Below are 19,789 nucleotides of genomic sequence, written 5' to 3' on the forward strand. Positions count from 1 at the left end.
GTGTCCCTGTCCCCTCATGTCCTCCGTGAGATATAAGTCAGGCGCGGGGGCCGGGACTGCGTGTAAATGTCGTGCGAACGGCATGCAAACGATCCCGGGACGCATCCCGAGGGATCGGGGGGGGAAGAGGGGGAGCACCACTGTAATGAGATGCAAACTCGAGGAGGGGCCGCGGGCGGTATGCAAATGAGATGCAAACGAGCCGCAGGAACCGGTCAGGGCACGCCCCCTCACGTAACCCCCGACGCCCCACGTGATCCAGGACACCGGCGCTCCCGGCGCCCCGCTCTGACGTCACTTCCGTCGCGGCCGCGGCGGCCGGGGGACACCGGGCCCGGGACCCCCGCGTCGCCGTCATGGCGGACGATGGCGGCGAGGAGAAGAAGCAGGTGGCCAAGTTCGAGCTGGAGCGGGAGACGGAGCTGCGGTTCGAGGTGGAGGCGGCGCAGACGGTGCAGCTGGAGCTGCTGACCGGCATGGCCGAGGTGTTCGGCACCGAGCTCACCCGCAACAAGAAGTTCACGTTCGACGCGGGCGCCAAGGTGGCCGTGTTCACGTGGCACGGCTGTACCGTGCAGCTCAGCGGCCGCACCGAGGTGGCCTACGTGTCGCGGGACACGCCGATGCTGCTGTACCTGAACACGCACACGGCGCTGGAGCAGATGCGGCGCCAGGCCGAGCGGGAGGACGAGCGCGGGCCCCGCGTCATGGTGGTGGGGCCCACCGACGTGGGCAAGACCACCGTGTGCCGCCTGCTGCTCAACTACGCCGTGCGCCTGGGCCGCCGGCCCACCTTCGTGGAGCTGGACGTGGGGCAGGGCTCGGTGTCCATCCCCGGCACCATGGGCGCGCTCTACATCGAGCGCCCGGCCGACGTGGAGGAGGGCTTCTCCCTGCAGGCCCCCCTCGTCTACCACTTCGGCTCCACCACGCCCGGCACCAACATCAAGCTCTACAACAAGGTGAGCACGGGGGGCTCGGCCCGGCTTGGGTCTGTGCCCGCAGTTCCCCGGGGTTTCGCACACCGTGGGGTGTCCGGGTCCCCAGGGTGCTGTCTGGGGGCAGCACGATGTGCCTTAAAAACAGCCTCGGGCACGGCCAGTCAGCCCTTCCCAGCTGTCGGGTGAGATGGGAGGACACGAAGTTGATGAAGGGAGCCGAAGCACCTCCTCTGTGCAGATGGGCTGGGAGAGGTGGGGCAGCTCAGCCTGGAGGAGGACACTTTGTGCCCTGACCTCAGAGCAGCCTTTTCCATCCTGAGAGCCTGCGGGGAAGCCGGAGAGGGATTCTTGTCAGGACCTGGAGTGATAGGATGGGGTGGAATGGGTTCACAGTGAGAGGAGACGTTTAGGCTGGATACTGGGGAGAAATTCTTTTAACGTGAGGACGGTGAGGCCCTTCAGGGTTGCCTAGAGAGGCTGTGGCTGCCCCATCCCTGGAAATGCCCAAGGCCAGGCTGGATGGGGCTTGGAGGAACCTGGGCTGGTGCAAGGTGTCCCTGCCATAGGGAACTGGATGGGCTTTAAGATCTATTCCAAGCCAGACCATTCTACGATTCCACCATTTTTCCCTGGGTGGCCGCCCAGAATCGAGGCCTTGAGGGTTCTGAAGGAGGTGGGGGAACACGGGTGCCTCTGTGTGACCCCTCCTCCCGCAGATCACGTCGTGCCTGGCCGACGTCTTCAACCAGCGCTGCGAGGTGAACCGGCGGGCGTCGGTGAGCGGCTGCGTCATCAACACCTGCGGCTGGGTCAAGAGCTCGGGCTACCAGGCGCTGGTGCACGCCGCCTCCGCCTTCGAGGTGGACGTGGTGGTGGTGCTGGACCAGGAGCGCCTCTACAACGAGCTCAAGCGGGACCTGCCCCACTTCGTGCGCACCGTGCTGCTGCCCAAGTCCGGCGGCGTGGTGGAGCGCTCCAAGGACTTCCGCCGGGAATGCCGGGACGAGCGCATCCGCGAGTACTTCTACGGCTTCCGCGGCTGCTTCTACCCCCACGCCTTTGACGTCAAGTTCTCCGACGTCAAGATCTACAAGGTGGGCGCGCCCACCATCCCGGACTCGTGCCTGCCGCTGGGAATGTCGCAGGAGGACAACCAGCTGAAGCTGGTGCCGGTGACGCCGGGGCGGGACATGGTGCACCACCTGCTGAGCGTCAGCACCGCCGACAGCCCCGACGACAACATCTCCGAGACCAGCGTGGCCGGCTTCATCGTGGTCACCGGCGTGGACCTGGAGCGCCAGGTCTTCACCGTGCTGTCACCGGCTCCGCGGCCCCTCCCCAAGAACTTCCTGCTCATCATGGACATTCGCTTCATGGACCTCAAGTAGGGGAGGGATGGGATGTGCCTCCTCCTCCTCCTCCTCATCCCTGTGCCCCCCCCTTGTCCCCCCAGCGCGGTGTGACGCTGGTGCAGCGCCCGACCTTTGGTTTTATACTTTTTGTACAATTTGCTATTAAATCTGGAAGCCTTTGCCGCTGGTGAGCGTCTGCTGAGGGAGGGGGGGGTCCCCGAGGGGAGCAGGGATTGCCGGCCCCGGGCTCCCCCCGCGCCCGGAGTGCGCAGGGCCCGGTCGCGGCCCTCCGCCCGCCCCCTCCGGCCCCCGGTGTGGTACGTCCCGCGCACGCGCCGAGCCTCCGGCCGTGGCCCCGCCCGCCGCGGCGTGAGCGCGCACGCCCGCTCCGCGGCCCTGCGCATGCGCGCCGCCGCTGCCGGGGCGGGCCCGCGGGAGGCGGCCAATGGAGGCGCGCGGGGGGGCGCGGTGCGCACGCGCGCGCGTGACGTCCCGCCCGCCGCAGCCGCCGCCGTCCGAGACCGGAGCCGCCGCCGCGCGCGGCCTCCTGCCGGTAAGTCACGTGGGCCGCCGGGACCCCGCCGCTCCGGCACCGCCGCCGCCTCCCCGGCCCGCCGGTCCCTCGCGCCCCTCGCCGGAGCCCGGTCGCGACCGCCCCCGCCCCGCCGCTGCCCCCGCGGCTCCCCCCGCGCGCGGCTCGGGCTGTGCCCCCTCACCGCGCCGCGGACCCTCCGGCCCGGGGCCCCAGCGGGCACCGACCTCTGCCCGGCCCGCCCCTGTGGCCGCGGCCCCGCTCCGCCGTTCCGCACGGCCGCCTGCCCGATGGTCGCGGTGCCTCTGCACGGGAGCGCCGCTACCTCCCGCCCCGGCTGCCGTGCCCGCGGGCACCGGGACCTTCTCCTTTGCCGCGGGGAGCCGGGCCGGGGGCTGCGGCAGCGGCGGTGCGGGGCTGGCGGGGAGCGGTGCCCCGCGGGCTGGGGCCGCCCCTGCGCACGGTGCGGGGGGAGCGCACCGGAGCGGGGCTCGTTCCCCGCCTGGAAACCGCCCGGGGCCGGGGAGCGGCCGCAGGGAGCGCCCGGGGGACTCGTGCGCTGTCCCGCACCCTGCCTGTCCCCGGTGCCCCCCGGGAACGCCGCCACCGCGCTGTTCTGGGGCACCGGAGCTCGGCCTCTGTGCCGCGGCCCACGGAGGACCCCTGTTTACAGCACGGCCTCTCCTCACGGCACCGTCCCTGCTCCCGGCTTTGGGCGGCACTGGCAGGGATCCAGCCTGGCCTCTCCTCAGAATTCCCAGATTCCCGAACACCTGAGCTGTGCCGGTCCCCAGCCCCGGGGTTTCCCCCCCCCCCCCCCCTCACCGCACCGACTGGGGAGGGGATCGGCTGCCCCTGTGCTCCCCGTGGCTCTGGGAAGTGGTTCCCCCGGATCTGCCGGCTCCCGCCCCGGCACTGAGCTGCATTTGGGCTTCAGGGATTCTCTGCACTAGGGGCTGCTTGGGTTTTTCGGGGCATGTAAAGTACAGCCAGAGCCTTGTCTTGATCAAAGCCAGAGTTATCCTGGAGCCTCTTTCTGAGCTTAATCCAGTTACCACCGTCCCTCTGCCGGGCCCGGGTGCTGCTTTAGCAGGCGTTTATTCCCGTTGATTCCCGAGGCCAGGAGCCCCATCTGGGATTGGAGAGGGTGGTGTTTGGGTGGGTCTGAGGGGAGACCTTGAACTCCGCTGTGAGGGGCCTGTCTGGGGACATTCCCACCTGTCGCTGTGCCTGGTGTCTCCTAACACAGTGACAAGAGGCTGGCACTGTCCTTGCTCGCTGTGGGGCCCGTTGGGACACGGCCTCAATGGATGAGGCATTGTTCCTCCTGCTTTGCCCATAAAATGGGGCTAATCCCCTGTAAACCAGCGGGATGGGCTGGGGAAGGAGGATGGGAGCGGTATAAGCCCTGGGCAGGAGATAAGCACGGAGTGATTCCAGCCTTCTGGCTGTCTGCAGTGGAATATTTCTCCATGTTCTGTGTTGACCCTTCTGTACATCCACCCGGGAGAAAGGCAGGTGTGCAGGATGCCCCTGGAGCCGAGGGGCGGCCAAACATACATTGCTGTGCATCCTCCTTTGGAAGTAAGAGCAGGGAAGTGTCTCCAGACTGCTCTGTTGGGGCAGGTGCTCAGGTTTGGACACAGGGCAGTGACCAGTGGGGATCTCACACTGGCATTGCTCTGGCCACAGTGCCAGGTTTGGGAAAATTTGCACTTCCTCAGATGGATTTTGGAGTGTGAAGGTGTTAGCTGGTTCTGCAGGGACAGGGTGAGCAGAGGGAGCTGCAGAGGGAGGAGGGAGTTCCTTGTTCCCTGGACGCCCCTCGCTCACGGTGCCAGGCAGCGAGCTCTGGAATGGCTCTGTGGAACTCTGGGGTGCAGCTGATCAAAACAAAAGTGGGAACAGGTGAAGCACATCCCGTCTCCGTGCAGCCGGGATCTGCCCTGTCTGGGAGTTGCCTCACGTGGAAAGAATTGTTTGTGTGTTTGCCCTGCACCATGGGAGCTCGGCTGGACCGGGGCAGGTCAGGAGCTGCAGATCCTGGCGGGCGGCGCAGCTTTGGGAGCCGGTACCTGGGAGGGAACTCTGTCCTGCCTGTGCCGTGGATCCCAGGGCTGGCAGGAGCCGTGTGGTTGATGCCAAGGTGCATTTCCTCCTTCCTGGATAGGAGCAGAGTGAGGAGCTGAAGTGAGGGAGGAGGGAGTGTTGGGAGCTGGGGACACGTGTGTCCCCTTCACAGCAGAGGTGGGGAGCGCCTCATGCTCCAGAAGGGACAAGGCATGGAGCACCTGGATACATGTGGGAAGGCTGGAGAGGGGTTGGAGCACATGAGCAGAGTGGGGTCAGAAGCAGGTAAGGAGGAGCACAGGGCTGGGAGGGGAGTAAAAGGAGGAAATCAGTGAGGCTTTACAGAGCCTTGAACCAAGAAAAGGAGACGCAGGCTCAGAGAAATGGAAGGTGGCAGCAGTTGTGCTTGCACATATCTCGAGGGAGGGAATTTGGAATTAAAAGAAATCCCCAGAAATGGAGATGAAGGAAAGAGGAGCAGCTCCCCTGTAAGAGTGGAGGGAAACCCTGGAGAGTGGAGATGACTGCTCAGGAGGTGGCTGAGCAGAGTGGAACTGGGAAAGTGCTCTGAAAGGAAGGTGCTGGGATGGGAAAACCAGGTGGAATTTCTGAGGGAGAGGGAAGGGGGAGTGAGCAGTGACACAGGCGCTGGGGGAGGAAGGAGCAGGGCAGGTCTGGAAGAGCAGCAGGAGAGGAGGAGTTGCTGGGCTGGAATTGGCAGAGGGAAAGGAATGGGAGGCAAGAGCAGAGCCCATGTAGGCCACAGGTAAGCAAGATGAGTTGGGGGCTCTTTGGAGCAGGGAAGTCTGTGAGTGGCCTTCGTGGATAGGGACAAAGTGGCCAGTGCGACAGAGGATTTGGGGCAAAGGTGGAGGGAAAGAAAGGGTTGGTTGACCAGAAGTGGGCAGGTTGTAGGGCTGGGAAAGGGGATGGCTGGGAAAGAATATGTGTGTTTGGGAGAATTGTGACCTGAATTACTGTAATCTGTGGGAATTTGAGGTGGATTTTCCTTGCGTTTCTCCTGGACCCCTGAAGGATTGCAGAGCAGAGATCCTGGCACACTGTGCTGCACTTTGACAGCTTCTGCCTGGGCCTCTGCAGCAGGGCTGGGGCTGGGGAGTCCTGCAGGGTCTCAGCACACCAGGGGGATCAGGAAGGCATTCCCGGGAGCAGTGTGGTGGCTCCGGGAGTCGGGATGGGCTCAGCAGCCTCCCCTTTGATGAGTTGTGGAGTTATTCTGGGCACAGGCAGCTGGAGCAGGGATGCATTTGCATCGCTTCTCGCTGGGATGTCACTAATGAGAGCACTGGGGTTCTCTCCCTGCTTGTGGGCTTGTCCCATGGGTACCTGATTCCATGGGGAGCTGGCTCTGGAATGCACAGCTCCGCAGGGGTCACCCTGTGGAAGGGCTGGAGTGCCTGGATCTCTAGCTGGGCGGGCTGGGGCACAGCAAGGCCATGAAGCGCATGCCCATGGCACCCTGCGAGGGCAGGGTGGGGATCTCTGGAGCAGGAATTATCAGGGAACAACTCTTTCTGCCTGGCAGCCTCTGTTTGAGCCCAAGGTGTGGCCGTGCCTCCACAGCGGAGCGTTCAAAGGGCTGGGTGCTCTGGGAGCAGATTGCTCCTGCTAAAGCAATCAGCCATGATGTCAGGCCTGGACTTCCGATAGCCCATCCCTGGAATTGCTGTTGGGCTCGGCTCTGTGGGGTGTTGGGCTCTTCCCCAAACAGGCAGAGCAGGGCTGGGAAACTGCTGCTCTCCAGGGAACTCTGTTCCTGCTATGGAAAACAGCTTTCCCTGGTGTTACTGTTGAATTTACTCCGCTCAGGAGCTGCAGCCAGGTGAAACCTGCACATTCCCTGCCGGGCAGAGCGTTGGCCCTGCATTTCCTCTCACTCCCAAGGGCAGGGAAACCTAGGAGTGGGAAGTTGAGCTTAGGTCCTGCAGAGGCCGAGTGGCAGGAGCTGTTCCTGGGTGAGTCAGGCGGAGTGGCTGTGAGCTGGGGCTGAACCCACTTGGTGGTAACACATCCTTGTCATTAAAGCTGCCTTTAATTGGTGCCGCAGCTCTCCCAACCTTCACCCGCGTTTAGTCAGCGCTAGAGAGCTCCCTGCCCACCCCGAAGGAGAAATTGGGGAGGCAGAGAAAGCTGGAAGGGAGAAAGGAGTGAGCTGTAGGCTGCGCTTGGACCTGCAGTGCCATGGAGGCAGCGAGGTGACAGACAGTGACAAGGTGAGGAGTGGTGGCTGTAGCAGCAGGAACAGGTGGGATATGATGGATGATGGGCTTGTGGCTGCTTGGGGCAGGTCAGGGTCATGGGCAGGGACACCGTCCACTATCCCATCGAGCCCATGGACACTTCCAGGAATGTGGCATCCACAGCTCCTCTGGGCAACCTGTGCCAGGGCCTTAGCACCCTCACAGGGAAGGATTTCTTCCCAATATCCTTTCCAGCCCTGAGCTGTCATTTCAAATCCACTCCTCCTTGTCCTGGCACTGCAGTTCCTGATGAATCCAGAGCTGCAAAGGCCACCTCTAATCATGGGATTGGTGTTTTCCATAGGCCTCTCCTGTCTCCTGCCTTCCAGGGAAGGGGGTGAGATTCCTGGGTGTTTTTTCCTCCTGTGGTCTCCACCCTTATGTTAAGTCTTGGAGCCTGTGCTCAGCCCCTGCCCCTGAGGGAGCCAGCACTCACTGGTGCTGGGATTTGAGCCGGAGCTGCAGGAAGGAACTCATGGTGTCCTTCCAGGGCTCAGGGTGGGTTTCTCGGCGGTAGAGGGGGTGGCTTGGAGTTCCTGCAGCAGCCAGTGCCCCTGGGCTGGGACAGGAGACGCCGTGGCCAGGCTGCTGTGACTAATGACAGCCGGCTCCATCCCTTCTATTGCCGTGCTAATTTCTGTTGTTTTTTCCAGGTGAGCTGTGGCACACCAGACCTCGAGTTTTAATGGTTTTATGTAGTTTTTTTTAAAAGACGGATGGATGGATGAATGAAGAAGGATTTTAACGAAGGAAGGGGAAGGGAAAAATGGAACTGTTTGGAACAAACTGAGGTTTCCCCCCAAACTACCCGGGCCATGGGTGAGACAGAGCTGCTCAGCACCACTTCCACCCTTTGGTGTCTGCTGGGGTTGTAAAGGCGCTCCCTGAACACCCCCTTCCCGTTCACCTGCTGGGAAATGGTTGCTGCAGAGAAGATTTAATGAAATTCCTGTCGCTCCCCAACCGCCAAGTGGATACTGAGCCCATGGAAGGGCCTGGGGGGTCAGGAGAAAGGAGCAAGTAGGAAAACCGACAATCCGCCAGACCTTCCCCTCCGCCCCCTCGAAAGAAAGGATTTACAGCTCAACCTTGCACCAGCTGTTCCTCGGCTTTAACAGACAAGAGAGAAATAAATAAAATTAAACGGCCACCGCCAGCCAGCCCCAGATCCCGGTGAAATCAGGGAGAGTGTTTCTGTGACCCCTCCAGCGAGGGGAGGAGGAGGAGGCACAGCAGCTCCGTGGGGAAGCTGGGATTGCTTGGAGACCACCCCCTCCTCCTGTGCAGCACCGGGGGCTGCGGCACAGCAGAGGCGGATTAAAAAGGAGAAGTGGCTGCCCTGAGGCTCCCGGAGTGGCTTTTTTGCAAGCAGTTTGCTGATCCTGTGCTCTTCTCGGGGTGCTGGCTGGCTGGGAAGCACCCTGCCCGAGCCTGGGGAATTCCCTCCCTTCAGAGCCTGCCTGTGGGAGTCCTGTTCCCTGTAGGCTGCTGCCTGGACTGAGGCTTGGAAGGGCTCTCAGCATTCCCACTACAACGGTTGTCCTAAGCCCAAATCCCCTTCTCTGTTGTGAATTTTTAATGTTTTTAACCCTCCTTCCCTGTGCCTGTGAACTCTCACAGGGCAGAGCTTAGAGTGGGCTCCTCTCCTGGGCCTCCCGCTCCAGACCCTTCTCCGGACTGTCCGCCCTGGTCGGAGCTCGCCCCAGGAGCAGGCGCGGGGGCAGGGTAGGGGTCAGCCCCTGTCCCCCTCCCCTTCTCATCCTGCTCTGAGTCCCCTGGGGCCTGGGCTATGCTGCGGGGCGGACCCCCCACCACAGCTCCAACATGCCAGCAGCCTCTGGAAAGAGATTCAAACCCAGCAAGTACGTCCCGGTCTCCGCTGCTGCCATCTTCCTAGTGGGAGCCACCACCCTCTTCTTCGCCTTCACGTGAGTCCCAGCTGCTGGGCCAGAGCGGGGAGGGCTGGCGAGGACAGGGGACAGGAGCTGGGATTTCCTCCCAGAGGGAAGGGGGATATTGTGCTCTGGGTGCTGCAGCCACAGCGGGAGCCATTTCACTCCATGAGTTTTCCCAGGGGAAGCTGCGTGCTGGCGGTCCTGGTGAGGCTCCATTCAGCTCCAGGTCACCTGGGTTGGGAACTGGTTTGTGATCTGTGGGTGGAAGACGCATGGATCACTTTCTCCTTTGGAGCCAGGCGAGGTGGATTGGTGGGCTGGGACAGGACACGTGTTATTTTTAGTTTCGTAATCGATTTGTGAGCCATAAAGGAAAGTTCAGGGCGGAGAACTCTGACCCCTGTGCAGATCACTCGCTGTGTTCAGTCCCCTGCCCTGGGGCAACGAGGCTTCCATGTCCTTGGAGAGGGCCCCAGGGAAATGGCCAGCAGGTCACTGGGGCCTTGGGGGGCCCACCGTGCTGGGAAATGATGCCATGTACTAGAGAGGCGTGGTGACATCCCTGGGCTGCTGCTCTTCCCTGCCAGGTGACACGTGCCTCGGTGACGTGCCCAGGGGGGTGACAGGCAGGGGAGCAGAACCTCGAGGTGCTAAGGGAGCCCGGCAGAGGGTGGCTGGCACTTTGGCACAGTGTGCCAGGCAGGAAAGCCAGAGCATGGCAGCTGGAATGGCTACCAAATCCAGCAGGGCATCCCCGGGGTCTCAGTGGGGATGTGTTTGGGGTTCTGGCAGGGTGTGGGAAGGGCATCCACTCTCTGCTTCAGGGAGCCTCTCCCGCTCCCTGGGGTTTTCCTGCTGGGGCCACCGGAATCAGCTGGAGCTGCTGGAGACTAAAGGACAGGTGCCATGGCTGCTACCATTTTCTGGGAAGGAGCCATTGGTGGTGGGAAGGTCAGTGTGGCTTTGGCAGCCACTGGGCAGGGACAGGGGAACTTGATGACCAAAGAGGGGAGCGGGGTTGGTTCGCCCCATCCAGCGCCCAGTGCAGCTGGCAGTGTCACTCAGCAGTGTGTGGCTGTCCCCTGCTGGGACACCGAGTGGTCACCAGGCTCCCAGGCTCGGGCTTTGGCTGCTCCAGGCTGCCAGATGCCTGTGGAAGTCACTGACTGTTGCTCCTGTGCCAGGCGGATGAAGGAGAAGCAGAGGGAACAGGCAGTGCCCTCCAAGCTGTGTGTGCCACCCCGTGTGTGACCTTAGGGGACAGGCTAGCTCTGTTTTGGCACAGTGGCTGCCGGACAGCTGGACCCCAAGCCCATCCCAGCCATGGGTGCCAGCAGTGCCGGGAGCAGCCGCTTATCAGCGGGTGGTGAGAAGCAGCACCGGAGCTGGCGCCGTGGAGCAGGTTTGGCCGGGGCAGGAACACCTGGGCAGGTCGCTGTAATTGCAGGTCAGCGATGTTGTTTATCCGACTTCAGAACATCCCATTAAACCCCGAGCACGGCGTTCACACGGGCTCGGCCGTGAGGGAGCCGCGCTGCTCCCCGCGGGACGGCTCCTTTGGGACAGTGTCCACCTGGTGCTGGAGCAGGTTGGCAGGGATGTGGGGCTCGATGTGTGCCTCCTGCGTGGTCCTGGGGGCCACTGTGCCCCTTCCCTGCCTGGTCAACAGCCCCTTTCCCGCTGTCATCATCTGACCTAAGGCTGGTCCTTTGGGAAGTGCAATGGAAGCTGTGAGGGCGGGCTCTGGGAGGCCTCCCCAAAACAGGGAGCAGCCAGGGGTCAGCACGGCTCTTAAGGCTCCAGTTGCATTGCTTCCAGGCTATCCACTGGATGCCTTTTGTCCATCCAGGATTTCTATCTCTGGGCCAAGAACTCTATTTAATTGATTAATTTAATTAGGAGCTGCTGCTGAGCATGTGGCTGTGGAAATGAGGCTGGTTGCCCTGGAGGGGAGGGGCAGCAGGAGAGGGGATGTTCCCACTTCCCTGGGATGGTGGGGGTCCCAGGCTTGCTGGGCTCTCAGACAAGTGCTGATTTAGGATGGAAATTGCCCCTTGGGGTCCATTTGTCCATTCCTGCGTCTCCCCACTGGCTGGTCCCAGCTCCTGGTGCAGTTGGCTCTTAGGTTCCCTGTCCCCTCCCTGGGGCTGGCAGTGCCACTGGGACACAGTGTCATGCCCGCTCCCAGTCAGATCCAAACTTGTGTGAGGGTCAGGGTGAGCAGGGATTGTGTTTGTGCCAAGACCTTCGGAGAGCTGGAGAGCCTGGTGGGTCAGAGCAGGGAGGGGAGGCTGTGCCTGGGGGAGTGCAGGGCCTGAGGGGCTGGGGAAGGGATGTCAGCATCCGGGAGGGACAGGCTTCTCCGGGCGTGACTGGTAGCAAAAAGCCCGTCTCATCCCGGTGTGACTCATGGTGCCCGAGGTTCCCCAAGTCCTCTCATGTGCTGCCAGGGACAAGTCCCAACAGCTCCTCTGGCCATGAGCGTGTTGCATCCCAATCCTGAGGGGAACCTGATGGGTGCTGCAGGACCTGCGTGGCTGGCGATGGTGAGGAGCCTCCCTCCTGCTCCTCCTGCCCCGTGTGCCCCGGGGTCGAGGCAGGGCCTGCAGCCCCACACTCTCTGTTCAGGAGAGCAAAAGGCAGGAAAACGTCACTCTCCTGATAAGGAGGTTCCCTCAGGGATGGGCAGCACCTTTGCTCCCTGTGGAGGACCCTGATCCCTGCAGCAGGTGGGGATGGTCCCAGGAGGTGACTCCATGGCTTTGGGGTCACCAGCATGGTGCCACTGGGTAGTCTGGCTCTGTGGGGATTCCCACAGCACAGGGGTCCCTGTGTGTGAGGGAGCCAGGAAAGCAGCAGCTCCTGGTGTTCCCTAGGGAGGGTCTTGTGCTTGCCCTGGCCCGTGAATCCCACTCAGGGGGTCTTGTCAGTGTGTCTGAGCCCAGGGACCTGCTGGGCACTGTCCTGCCCCAGGAGCTGTGTGTTCCTCCAGGCAGGGCTGGCTGCTGGGACAGCACAGAGGTGTTTCCTTCCCCTGGTCCTTCCCTCTCTGCATGCCCCAGAGCTTTCCGAGGCGGCTGGATCCTTCCTGTCTCCCTGGGCTCTGTCTCTCAGGATCCAGGCCGTGTGCTTGGCTCAGCCCGGCTGTTGGCTGTTCCCTGTGTGGGATGGCTGCCCGGGCATGGGTCTGCCTGGCTCCCCTCCATCTCTTTCAAGCAAATGTTTGGGCTGGGATTTCCCTTCCTGGAAAGAGGAGCTCCTTCCACACAGTTTCTGGAAAGGCATTTCCTACTTTTTAGGGCTCCTCTGAGCCCCCTGGCCCTCTGTCCAGCAGAAAGCAGAGCCAGGGAGGCTTCTCTCAAGTGGAGTAGGAGCTCAGCTCAGGGACATGGGGTCCTTGGTTCTGGTGTGTCCTCACTCTCTACAACCCCCTGACAGGAGGGTGTGGCCAGGTGAGGTTGGGCTCTTCTCCTGAGGAACAAGAGGAAGCGGCCTCAGGTGATGCCAGGAGAGGTTTAGTTTGGATGTTAGGGAAAATTTCCTCATGGAAAGGGTTGTTCAGCCTAGGCCAGTGGTGGAGTCACCAAAGAACATGTGGCTGTGGCACCTGGGGACATGGTTCAGTGGTGGTCCTGACAGTGCTGGGGAAGCAGTTGGAATCGGTGATCTTGGAGGGATTTTCCAACCTGAACAATTCTGTGATTCCATGACTCCGTGATTCGTCCCTTGCTCGGGTTGTGGCCTGGTGCTGTTCTGTAGGTCCTGTGCCTCCAGCACTGCTCTCTGAGGGTTTTGGGGCACAGATTGGAGAGGACTCCTCCTCTCCAGCCTGTCCCAGCTGCGGAGAATCCACCTGGCTGGCTTCCAGAGGAGGCGGCAGGGCCGGCATGGCCGGTGCCGCTTGAGGAGCCGCTCCCCAGCCCGGGGCAGATCTCGGGGGGCTGGGCTGGGAGATGCCATCCCAGGAGATGCCATCCTGGGAGATGCCAGCCTGATACGGAGCAGGGAGGCAGCATCCAAGGTGCCCAGCAGGGCGGCTCCTCGGGAACGAGGGGAGAGAGGCTTTGGGGAAGGTGGTCTCCAGGAGAAGCTTGATGTGGTGTGTGGGGCCTGGGGGTGTCAGAGAGGAGGAAGAAGAGGAGTGTGCTGGGTGGCTTGGCCATGCTGTCCTCCTTGCCAGGGATGTCCTGCAACCAAAAGTCTGCCCTCCTGCTCTCTCATCCCTGTGCCTGGATGGGGACAGCCTCAGCCTTGGCCTGTGAGACCAGGTCCCACTGATGATTCCCACCCTCCCTGGGGCACGGAGCGGTGCCCGGTGCTGGGAGCGCCCTGCCCACCTCGCCCTCTGTGCTGCCAGGTGTGTGCTGGAAGGGTGTGCCTGCTTCTCCTGCCCTCCCGGGGCAGCACAGCTGCTGCTCCTCACCCGGCGGTGCCCCCCTGCCCTCCTCGGGGCACTGAACTGGGACAGAGCCCTGCACCAAGGGCTCGTTCCCAGCTGGAGCCTTGCCATGGCTCTCGGACCTGCTGTGACAAGGACGGGGCTGACTCACCCGGCCATGGGACCCGGCTCTGTGGGTGGTGGTGGAGGAGGGGACAGGGCCAGCACCTGCCCCTTCACCCCAACCTGTGGGGGATTACGGCGCTGGCACCATATGTCGCCCTGCCTGCCCAGCCCCACACTGCTCCGGCCACCTAAATCCATCGGCACTTTGCCTGGTGGGGGGAAGAGAGGGACAGATGCTGCCCTAGATCTGTGGGATTAAATCCCAGCAGGAAAGCAGATTAGGGAATTACGCTGGCGCCTGCAAGGGGGAAGCCCGCTGTCCTGAGCCTGCCTGCTGGGGCAGGAGGGAGCAGGGTGATTCCCTCACTGTGCTCCCACAGGCTTTTTGGAGGAGCTGGCTGCTGGCTGGGGTCCCCATGTTCTGCTGGAGCCGTCCCTGGGATGTGAAGAGCACGAGTGGCTCTGGAGGCACCAGAGCTGATGCTGGTTTCATGTCCCCTCACAGGGTCCCCTCAGCCCCTAAGCAGCTGGTGGGGCACAGGGAGGATGACATCATGCTTTCTGGCAGGTCCCCTGGGTGCCCCCCATGCCATTGACCTGGTTTTCCCTGTTCCTACACCACTGCTCTGTGGGACCCTCCAGTTGGGTCCCAAAGGGGAATTTTGCTCCCTGAAGGATGCCTGGAGCATGTCCCACTGTGGCCCCCAGGTGCTCCCCAGGCCAGGGTCAGGCTGTGCTGTAGAAGTGGCTGCAGTGTGGGTGTGGGATGCACTGCAGGCAGGAATGACACAAGTGAGGGGTTCAAGGGTCTCACAGCTGCTGTGCCCGCAGGTGCCCGGGGCTCAGTCTCTACGTGTCCCCCATCATCCCTGCCTACAATGCCGTCGTCTTCCTCTTTGTGCTGGCCAACTTCAGCATGGCCACCTTCATGGACCCGGGCATATTCCCACGAGGTGAGTCGGGCTCTGGCTGGGAAGAGCTGCCTCCTTGCACCCTTCCTCTGAGGTAAAGGGGATTTCTGGGTCCCAAAAGGCTGGTGAGGAGCCTTCCTCTCCCTGCCCGGTGGGATCAGGCAGTGACAAGCGCTACAGGGATGGCAGCTCTGGGTTCAGCATCCCATGTTGGGTCCCTGGGCTCAGGCAGTGTCAGGATTCTGGAACAGGGCCTGGGAGAGCCCCCCCTGGCCTGTGTTTGGGGCTCCCTGGCTGTCCCTGTGCCAGGTGACAGGAAGGTGATGCCGGGAGCCTTCGGCTCGGGCAGGCAGGGGCTGGCTGGCCCTGACACCATGCCGGGGTGTCCCCATCAGCTGAGGAGGACGAGGACAAGGAGGACGATTTCCGGGCCCCGCTGTACAAGACGGTGGAGATCAAGGGCATCCAGGTGCGCATGAAGTGGTGCGCGACCTGCCGCTTCTACCGCCCGCCGCGCTGCTCCCACTGCAGCGTCTGCGACAACTGCGTGGAGGTGAGGAGCTGCCGGGGCCTCCGCCAGCCCCCCACGGGGCAGGGAGCCCCGCGAGCACCCCCTCACCGAGCCCCATCCCCGGCAGGAGTTCGACCACCACTGCCCCTGGGTCAACAACTGCATCGGGCGGCGCAACTACCGCTACTTCTTCCTCTTCCTGCTGTCGCTCACCACGCACATCATGGGCGTCTTCGGCTTCGGGCTGCTCTACGTCCTGTACCAGGTGGAGGAGCTCTCCGGTGTCCGCATGGCCGTCACGTATCCTCCCGAGCACTACGAGCGGGCAGGGGGGGTGGCGGGGTCTGGGGGCAGCGCGGTGCCGAGCGGGGCTGTGGCTGCTCCTTAGCTGGCTGCGGCAGGATGGTGGTGATGTGCGTGGCTGGGCTCTTCTTCATTCCCGTCGCTGGCCTGACAGGCTTCCACGTGGTGCTCGTGGCCAGGGGCCGCACTACCAACGAACAGGTATGTCCAGGGGACTATGGGGGGACTGCCAGCCTGGCCAGGCCACCTACGGATACATTTTGGGATTTCCCCGGAGAGAATGGGTGTGGACAGGCTGGATTAAAACTGGGTGAGGCCCCTGAGCTGGGGAGGTAGAGCACAAGGTGACTGAGAGGCAGCTGCATCCATGGGGGTGCAGTCAGAGAATGGAGCCAGGCAGGCACTTCTGGGGCCCAGGAGGTGAAATTGAGGAGACCCGACCCCCTCAAGGGTATCTGAGCACTGAAACAGGCATGAGGAAAAGGAGCAGGGTCTTGGAGTATCACCATCCTGGTCCTGGGGGGTTGTCCTGAGGGAGCTGGCGTGGCTGGCTGTGACACTCCTTTGTCCCACAGGTGACGGGCAAGTTCCGCGGGGGCGTCAACCCCTTCACCAACGGTTGCTGTAAGAACGTCAGCCGGGTCCTCTGCAGCTCCCCAGCGCCCAGGTGAGCCTGGCCTCTGCATCCCTGGAAAAAAAAATTGCTCCATCCCAGGCTTCAGGCCATGACCTTCCTCCCCCACTCCCCAGGTACCTTGGGCGCCCGAAGGCCGAGCAGACAGTGCTGGTGAGACCCCCGTTCCTGCGGCCCGAGGTGTCGGACGGTCAGATCACTGTCAAGATCATGGACAATGGTATCCAGACAGAGCTGAAAAGGATGAAGGTGAGGAAGGTGGGGACCAGCGCTGCCTGCGCTGGGGCCCTCCACGGAGCCCAGGGGTGCAAGCCTGCATCCGTGAGTAGAGAACCGAGTGAGCCTGGTCACGTTCCCTGTCCCCTTCCATGTCGTCTTGTTCTTTGTCCCCTTGGGATGGAAACTGTCCTCCTCCCATGTGGCAGTGACCACATGAGGCTTTGCCCCCTCCACTGCCCTTACTGGTCCCATCCTTCCCCACCCTCTGCAGGTTCCCCCTCCTTGGCACTTCCAGCACCCACCCAGGGCATGCACTGCCCCCTGTTCTGTCTGATGGCCCGGGAGGCAGCGGGAGCCCCCAGTGCCGCTGTCCATGCCCTGCCAGCCCGGGGGGGCTGAGGCCTCGGCCCCTCCTGACCCTGCCTGCGCTTTGTCTCTGCAGTCCAAGGGAAGCCTGGAGGTGACAGAGAGCCAGTCTGCTGATGCCGAGCCGCCACCCCCACCTAAGCCCGACCTCAGCCGCTACACGGGCCTGAGGACACACTTAACCCTGGCCACCACTGAGGGTAAGGAGGGCACCAGGGCCCTGGCAGCCGCTGGGAGGGGAGCCCAGGGCTGCAGCAGGCAGACCAGGAGCCAGGGCCATAGGGCAGACCTGGAGCACATCGGCATTCCTGGGCTGGTGTATGTGGCCCCTTGCACTTGGAGAAGCCTGCGGGGGATGCTCACGGTCAGCTCTGCTCTGCCGGAGGCCGAGCCAGCATGGCGCTGTCTGGAGCCACCAGGAGCTGTGCCTTGCAGCCACGTGCTGCCAGGATGGAGGAGGCGAAGTGGTAGCGGGCCTGGCTCAGCGGCACAGAGCGTCTATGGCTGGCTCCGTGTGGGCCTGGCCAGAGGTGGGATGTGATGGGCAGAGCCTGTGGCAGCTGCTTTCTGCAGCAGCTGGAGACCCCACAGCTCTCCCAGCCCTGGCTGGCGTCTGCTGCCTGGTGAGGGCTGTGGTGTGTGTGCTTCCCGTTGAGCTCCCTGACACCCCCGTGCCGTGCACCCCCAGGGTGTCACCCAGCCGGGGCTGCCGCAGGGGCACGGAAGTGCCAGCCCCACACACGTGGCTGTGGGGACAACCCTTCCTCCTGGTCTGTCTCTCCCACCCCAGTGCACCTCCCCTGCAGCCTGTCCCTGTCCCTGGTCTGTCTGCCCCAGGCTCAGAGTCGGTTCTGAGGCAGGGAAGGTGGGCTCGGCGCATTCCTTGCCCGCAGCTGCCCTGAGCATGCCCCTCTCTCCCGGCGCAGACAGCGGCTTGCTAGGCAAGGACAGCCCCCCGACTCCCACCATGTACAAGTACCGGCCCGGTTACAGCAGCAGCAGCAGCTCGGCGGCCCTGCCCCACTCCACCAGCGCCAAGGTAAGGCTGAGCCCAGCACAGGGGACCAGCCCCGAGGGGATGCCACCCCATTCCTAGTGTGGGAAGGGTTTAGGGCATGCATTGGGAGCTCCATGAGGAGGCCCTATGGTCATTCTTTGCTGCCCCTCTGCCCCTCAGCTGAGCCGAGTGAACAGCCTGAAGGAGCCCAACTCCATCTGTGACAGCGGCCACAAGCCCAGCTACCGCTCAGAGCCAAGCCTGGAACCCGAGAGCTTCCGCTCGCCCACCTTTGGCAAGAGCTTCCACTTTGACCCTCTCTCCAGTGGCTCCCGCTCCTCCAGCCTCAAGTCGGCCCAGGGCACGGGCTTTGAGACGGGCCACCTGCAGTCCATCCGCTCGGAGGGCACCACCTCCACTTCCTACAAGAGCCTGGTGAACCAGACGCGCAACGGCAGCCTCTCGTACGACAGCCTGCTCACGCCCTCCGACAGCCCCGACTTCGAGTCGGTGCAGGCGGGCCCGGAGCCCGAGCCGCCGGTGGGCTACACCTCGCCCTTCCTGTCAGCCCGCATCGCCCAGCAGCGAGAGACCGACCTGCACGGCCGCTTCGCCAGCGCTGCCTCCCCCAAGCACGCGGTGCCGCGCGAGCCCTCGCCCGTGCGCTATGACAATCTCTCCCGCCACATTGTGGCCTCCATCCAGGAGCGGGAGAAGCTGCTGCAGCAGACGCCGGCCCCGGGCCGGGAGGAGGACGCGGGGCTGGCGGACTCGGGCATCCAGTCAACGCCGGGCTCCAGCAACGCCCCCCGCACCAGCTCCTCCTCGGACGATTCGAAGCGCTCGCCCCTGGGCAAGAACCCGCTCACCCGCCCGGCCCTGCCCCGCTTCGGCAAGCCCGAGCCCCCCCCGGCACTGCGGGTGCGCTCACTGGGCTCCCCCGACCAGCCCGCCGCCCCCCACCTGGGCAAATCCGTGTCTTACAGCAGCCAAAAAACAGAGACCGAGGAGGTGGCCTTGCAGCCCTTACTGGCACCAAAGTGAGTACTGTGATAGCACAGGGGCGTCTGTGGCCTGTGGGGGCACCCCCACATAGTGCCCCTTCAAGCCCCTGGGGCAGTAGAACAGCATGTCCTCCCTGGAGAGAGATGCTGGGAAGAGCAACTGAAATCTTCCTGCTCCTCGCAGAGCTGGTGCTCCCCAAACCTCCTCAGTCACCCCATGGGTCCCTCGGAATCTGGAGTGGGTGCTGGTGGTCCCTGGGGTCGGCTGGGCTGTGGCAATGCTGGGTGCCAGTGACCTGTCCCCCCCTTCTGACCCCGTGTCTGTGCTTCCTTCCCACAGGGACGAGGTGCAGATGAGAACAGCCTACAGCAAGTCCAACGGGCAGCCCAAGAGCCTGGGCTCAGCCCCACCGGGCCCGGGGCCGGTGCCCCTCAGCAGCCCCACCCGCGGAGGTGTCAAGAAGGTCTCGGGTGTGGGGGGCACCACCTATGAGATCTCGGTATGAGGGGCAGAGCCGCCGCCCCCTCCCCTCCTCCCCGGTGTCCCCCAGGGACCCGCCGTGCCCAGACGCTTGTGGACTCCCGGGAGAGCCGGGCGGGTCCCCCCTGCTCCTCCCTCTGCCCCCCAGGCCACGGGGGCTGGCACACACCCGCGGGGGGCTTGGGAGGGCTCGGGGGGGAGGGCCGCAGCCACGGCACTGCCTCGGCTGCGCCAGCCATTGTGGGCCTTGTGCAATCACCCGCTCGCCTGGCGTGGTAGGAACGGATTGTTTTTAAACCAGAATACTTTTTTTTATTATTATTGTTACGGATTCTATTTTTTTTCTCTTTCCGAGTTACCAGGTGTGTGTATATATAAATATCTATATATATAAATATAAATATTAAAAAAAAAAAAAAAAAAAGAAGCAGAAATTATATATCTTACCCAGAGAGAGGAAGAAACTACCCTGCTCAGGGCCTGGGCCCCCCACCTCGTCCCTGTCCCCACAGGAGGGACGTGGGGCTGCCTCCTGCACCCATGGAAGGAGCTGTGGTAGGTGCTGGGTGTCACTGTTCCCTCCCTGAAGGGGGCCATGGCGTGCCAGGTACCTATCCTGGGACACTCCCCCCCCCGATCCGTGGTGTCCACAGCCTCCAGCCCCCTTGGGGGGCCCAGGGCGGAGGCAGGGTGGGGGCAGCACCCCCACACCCCCAGCCCGAGCTGGTGCAGAGGCCCCAGTGTCCCCCACCCGCAGTTTTTGCTCTTTGTTCTTTCCCCAGGGGCTGTGGTCGGGGGGTTGTTGGTT

General features: G+C 63.1%; 2 protein-coding genes across 2 annotated transcripts; both read left to right on the top strand.

Moving 5' to 3' along the window:
* The first annotated feature begins 4 nt into the window (after positions 1–4).
* Positions 5–2,473, top strand: CLP1 (cleavage factor polyribonucleotide kinase subunit 1). The gene is given in 3 exon segments (XM_053981213.1): positions 5–262; positions 265–962; positions 1,658–2,473. Coding segments are annotated over 3 exon segments (1,566 nt in total). The 5' UTR covers positions 5–66; the 3' UTR covers positions 2,330–2,473.
* A 291-nt stretch (positions 2,474–2,764) lies between these two features.
* On the top strand, positions 2,765–19,408 carry ZDHHC5 (zinc finger DHHC-type palmitoyltransferase 5). Its single transcript, XM_053979368.1, has 12 exons — positions 2,765–2,846; positions 7,810–9,084; positions 14,387–14,508; positions 14,862–15,019; positions 15,105–15,277; positions 15,379–15,481; positions 15,856–15,947; positions 16,031–16,163; positions 16,576–16,699; positions 17,426–17,538; positions 17,677–18,536; positions 18,841–19,408. The coding sequence occupies exons 2-12, from the start codon at positions 8,981–8,983 to the stop codon at positions 19,004–19,006; spliced, it is 2,148 nt and encodes a 715-aa protein (XP_053835343.1). The 5' UTR covers positions 2,765–2,846; positions 7,810–8,980; the 3' UTR covers positions 19,007–19,408.
* Positions 19,409–19,789: the final 381 nt, after the last annotated feature.

This window comes from Vidua macroura, chromosome 6 (assembly GCF_024509145.1).
Source record: "Vidua macroura isolate BioBank_ID:100142 chromosome 6, ASM2450914v1, whole genome shotgun sequence".
In the NCBI taxonomy this organism is placed as follows: Eukaryota; Metazoa; Chordata; class Aves; order Passeriformes; family Viduidae; genus Vidua; species Vidua macroura.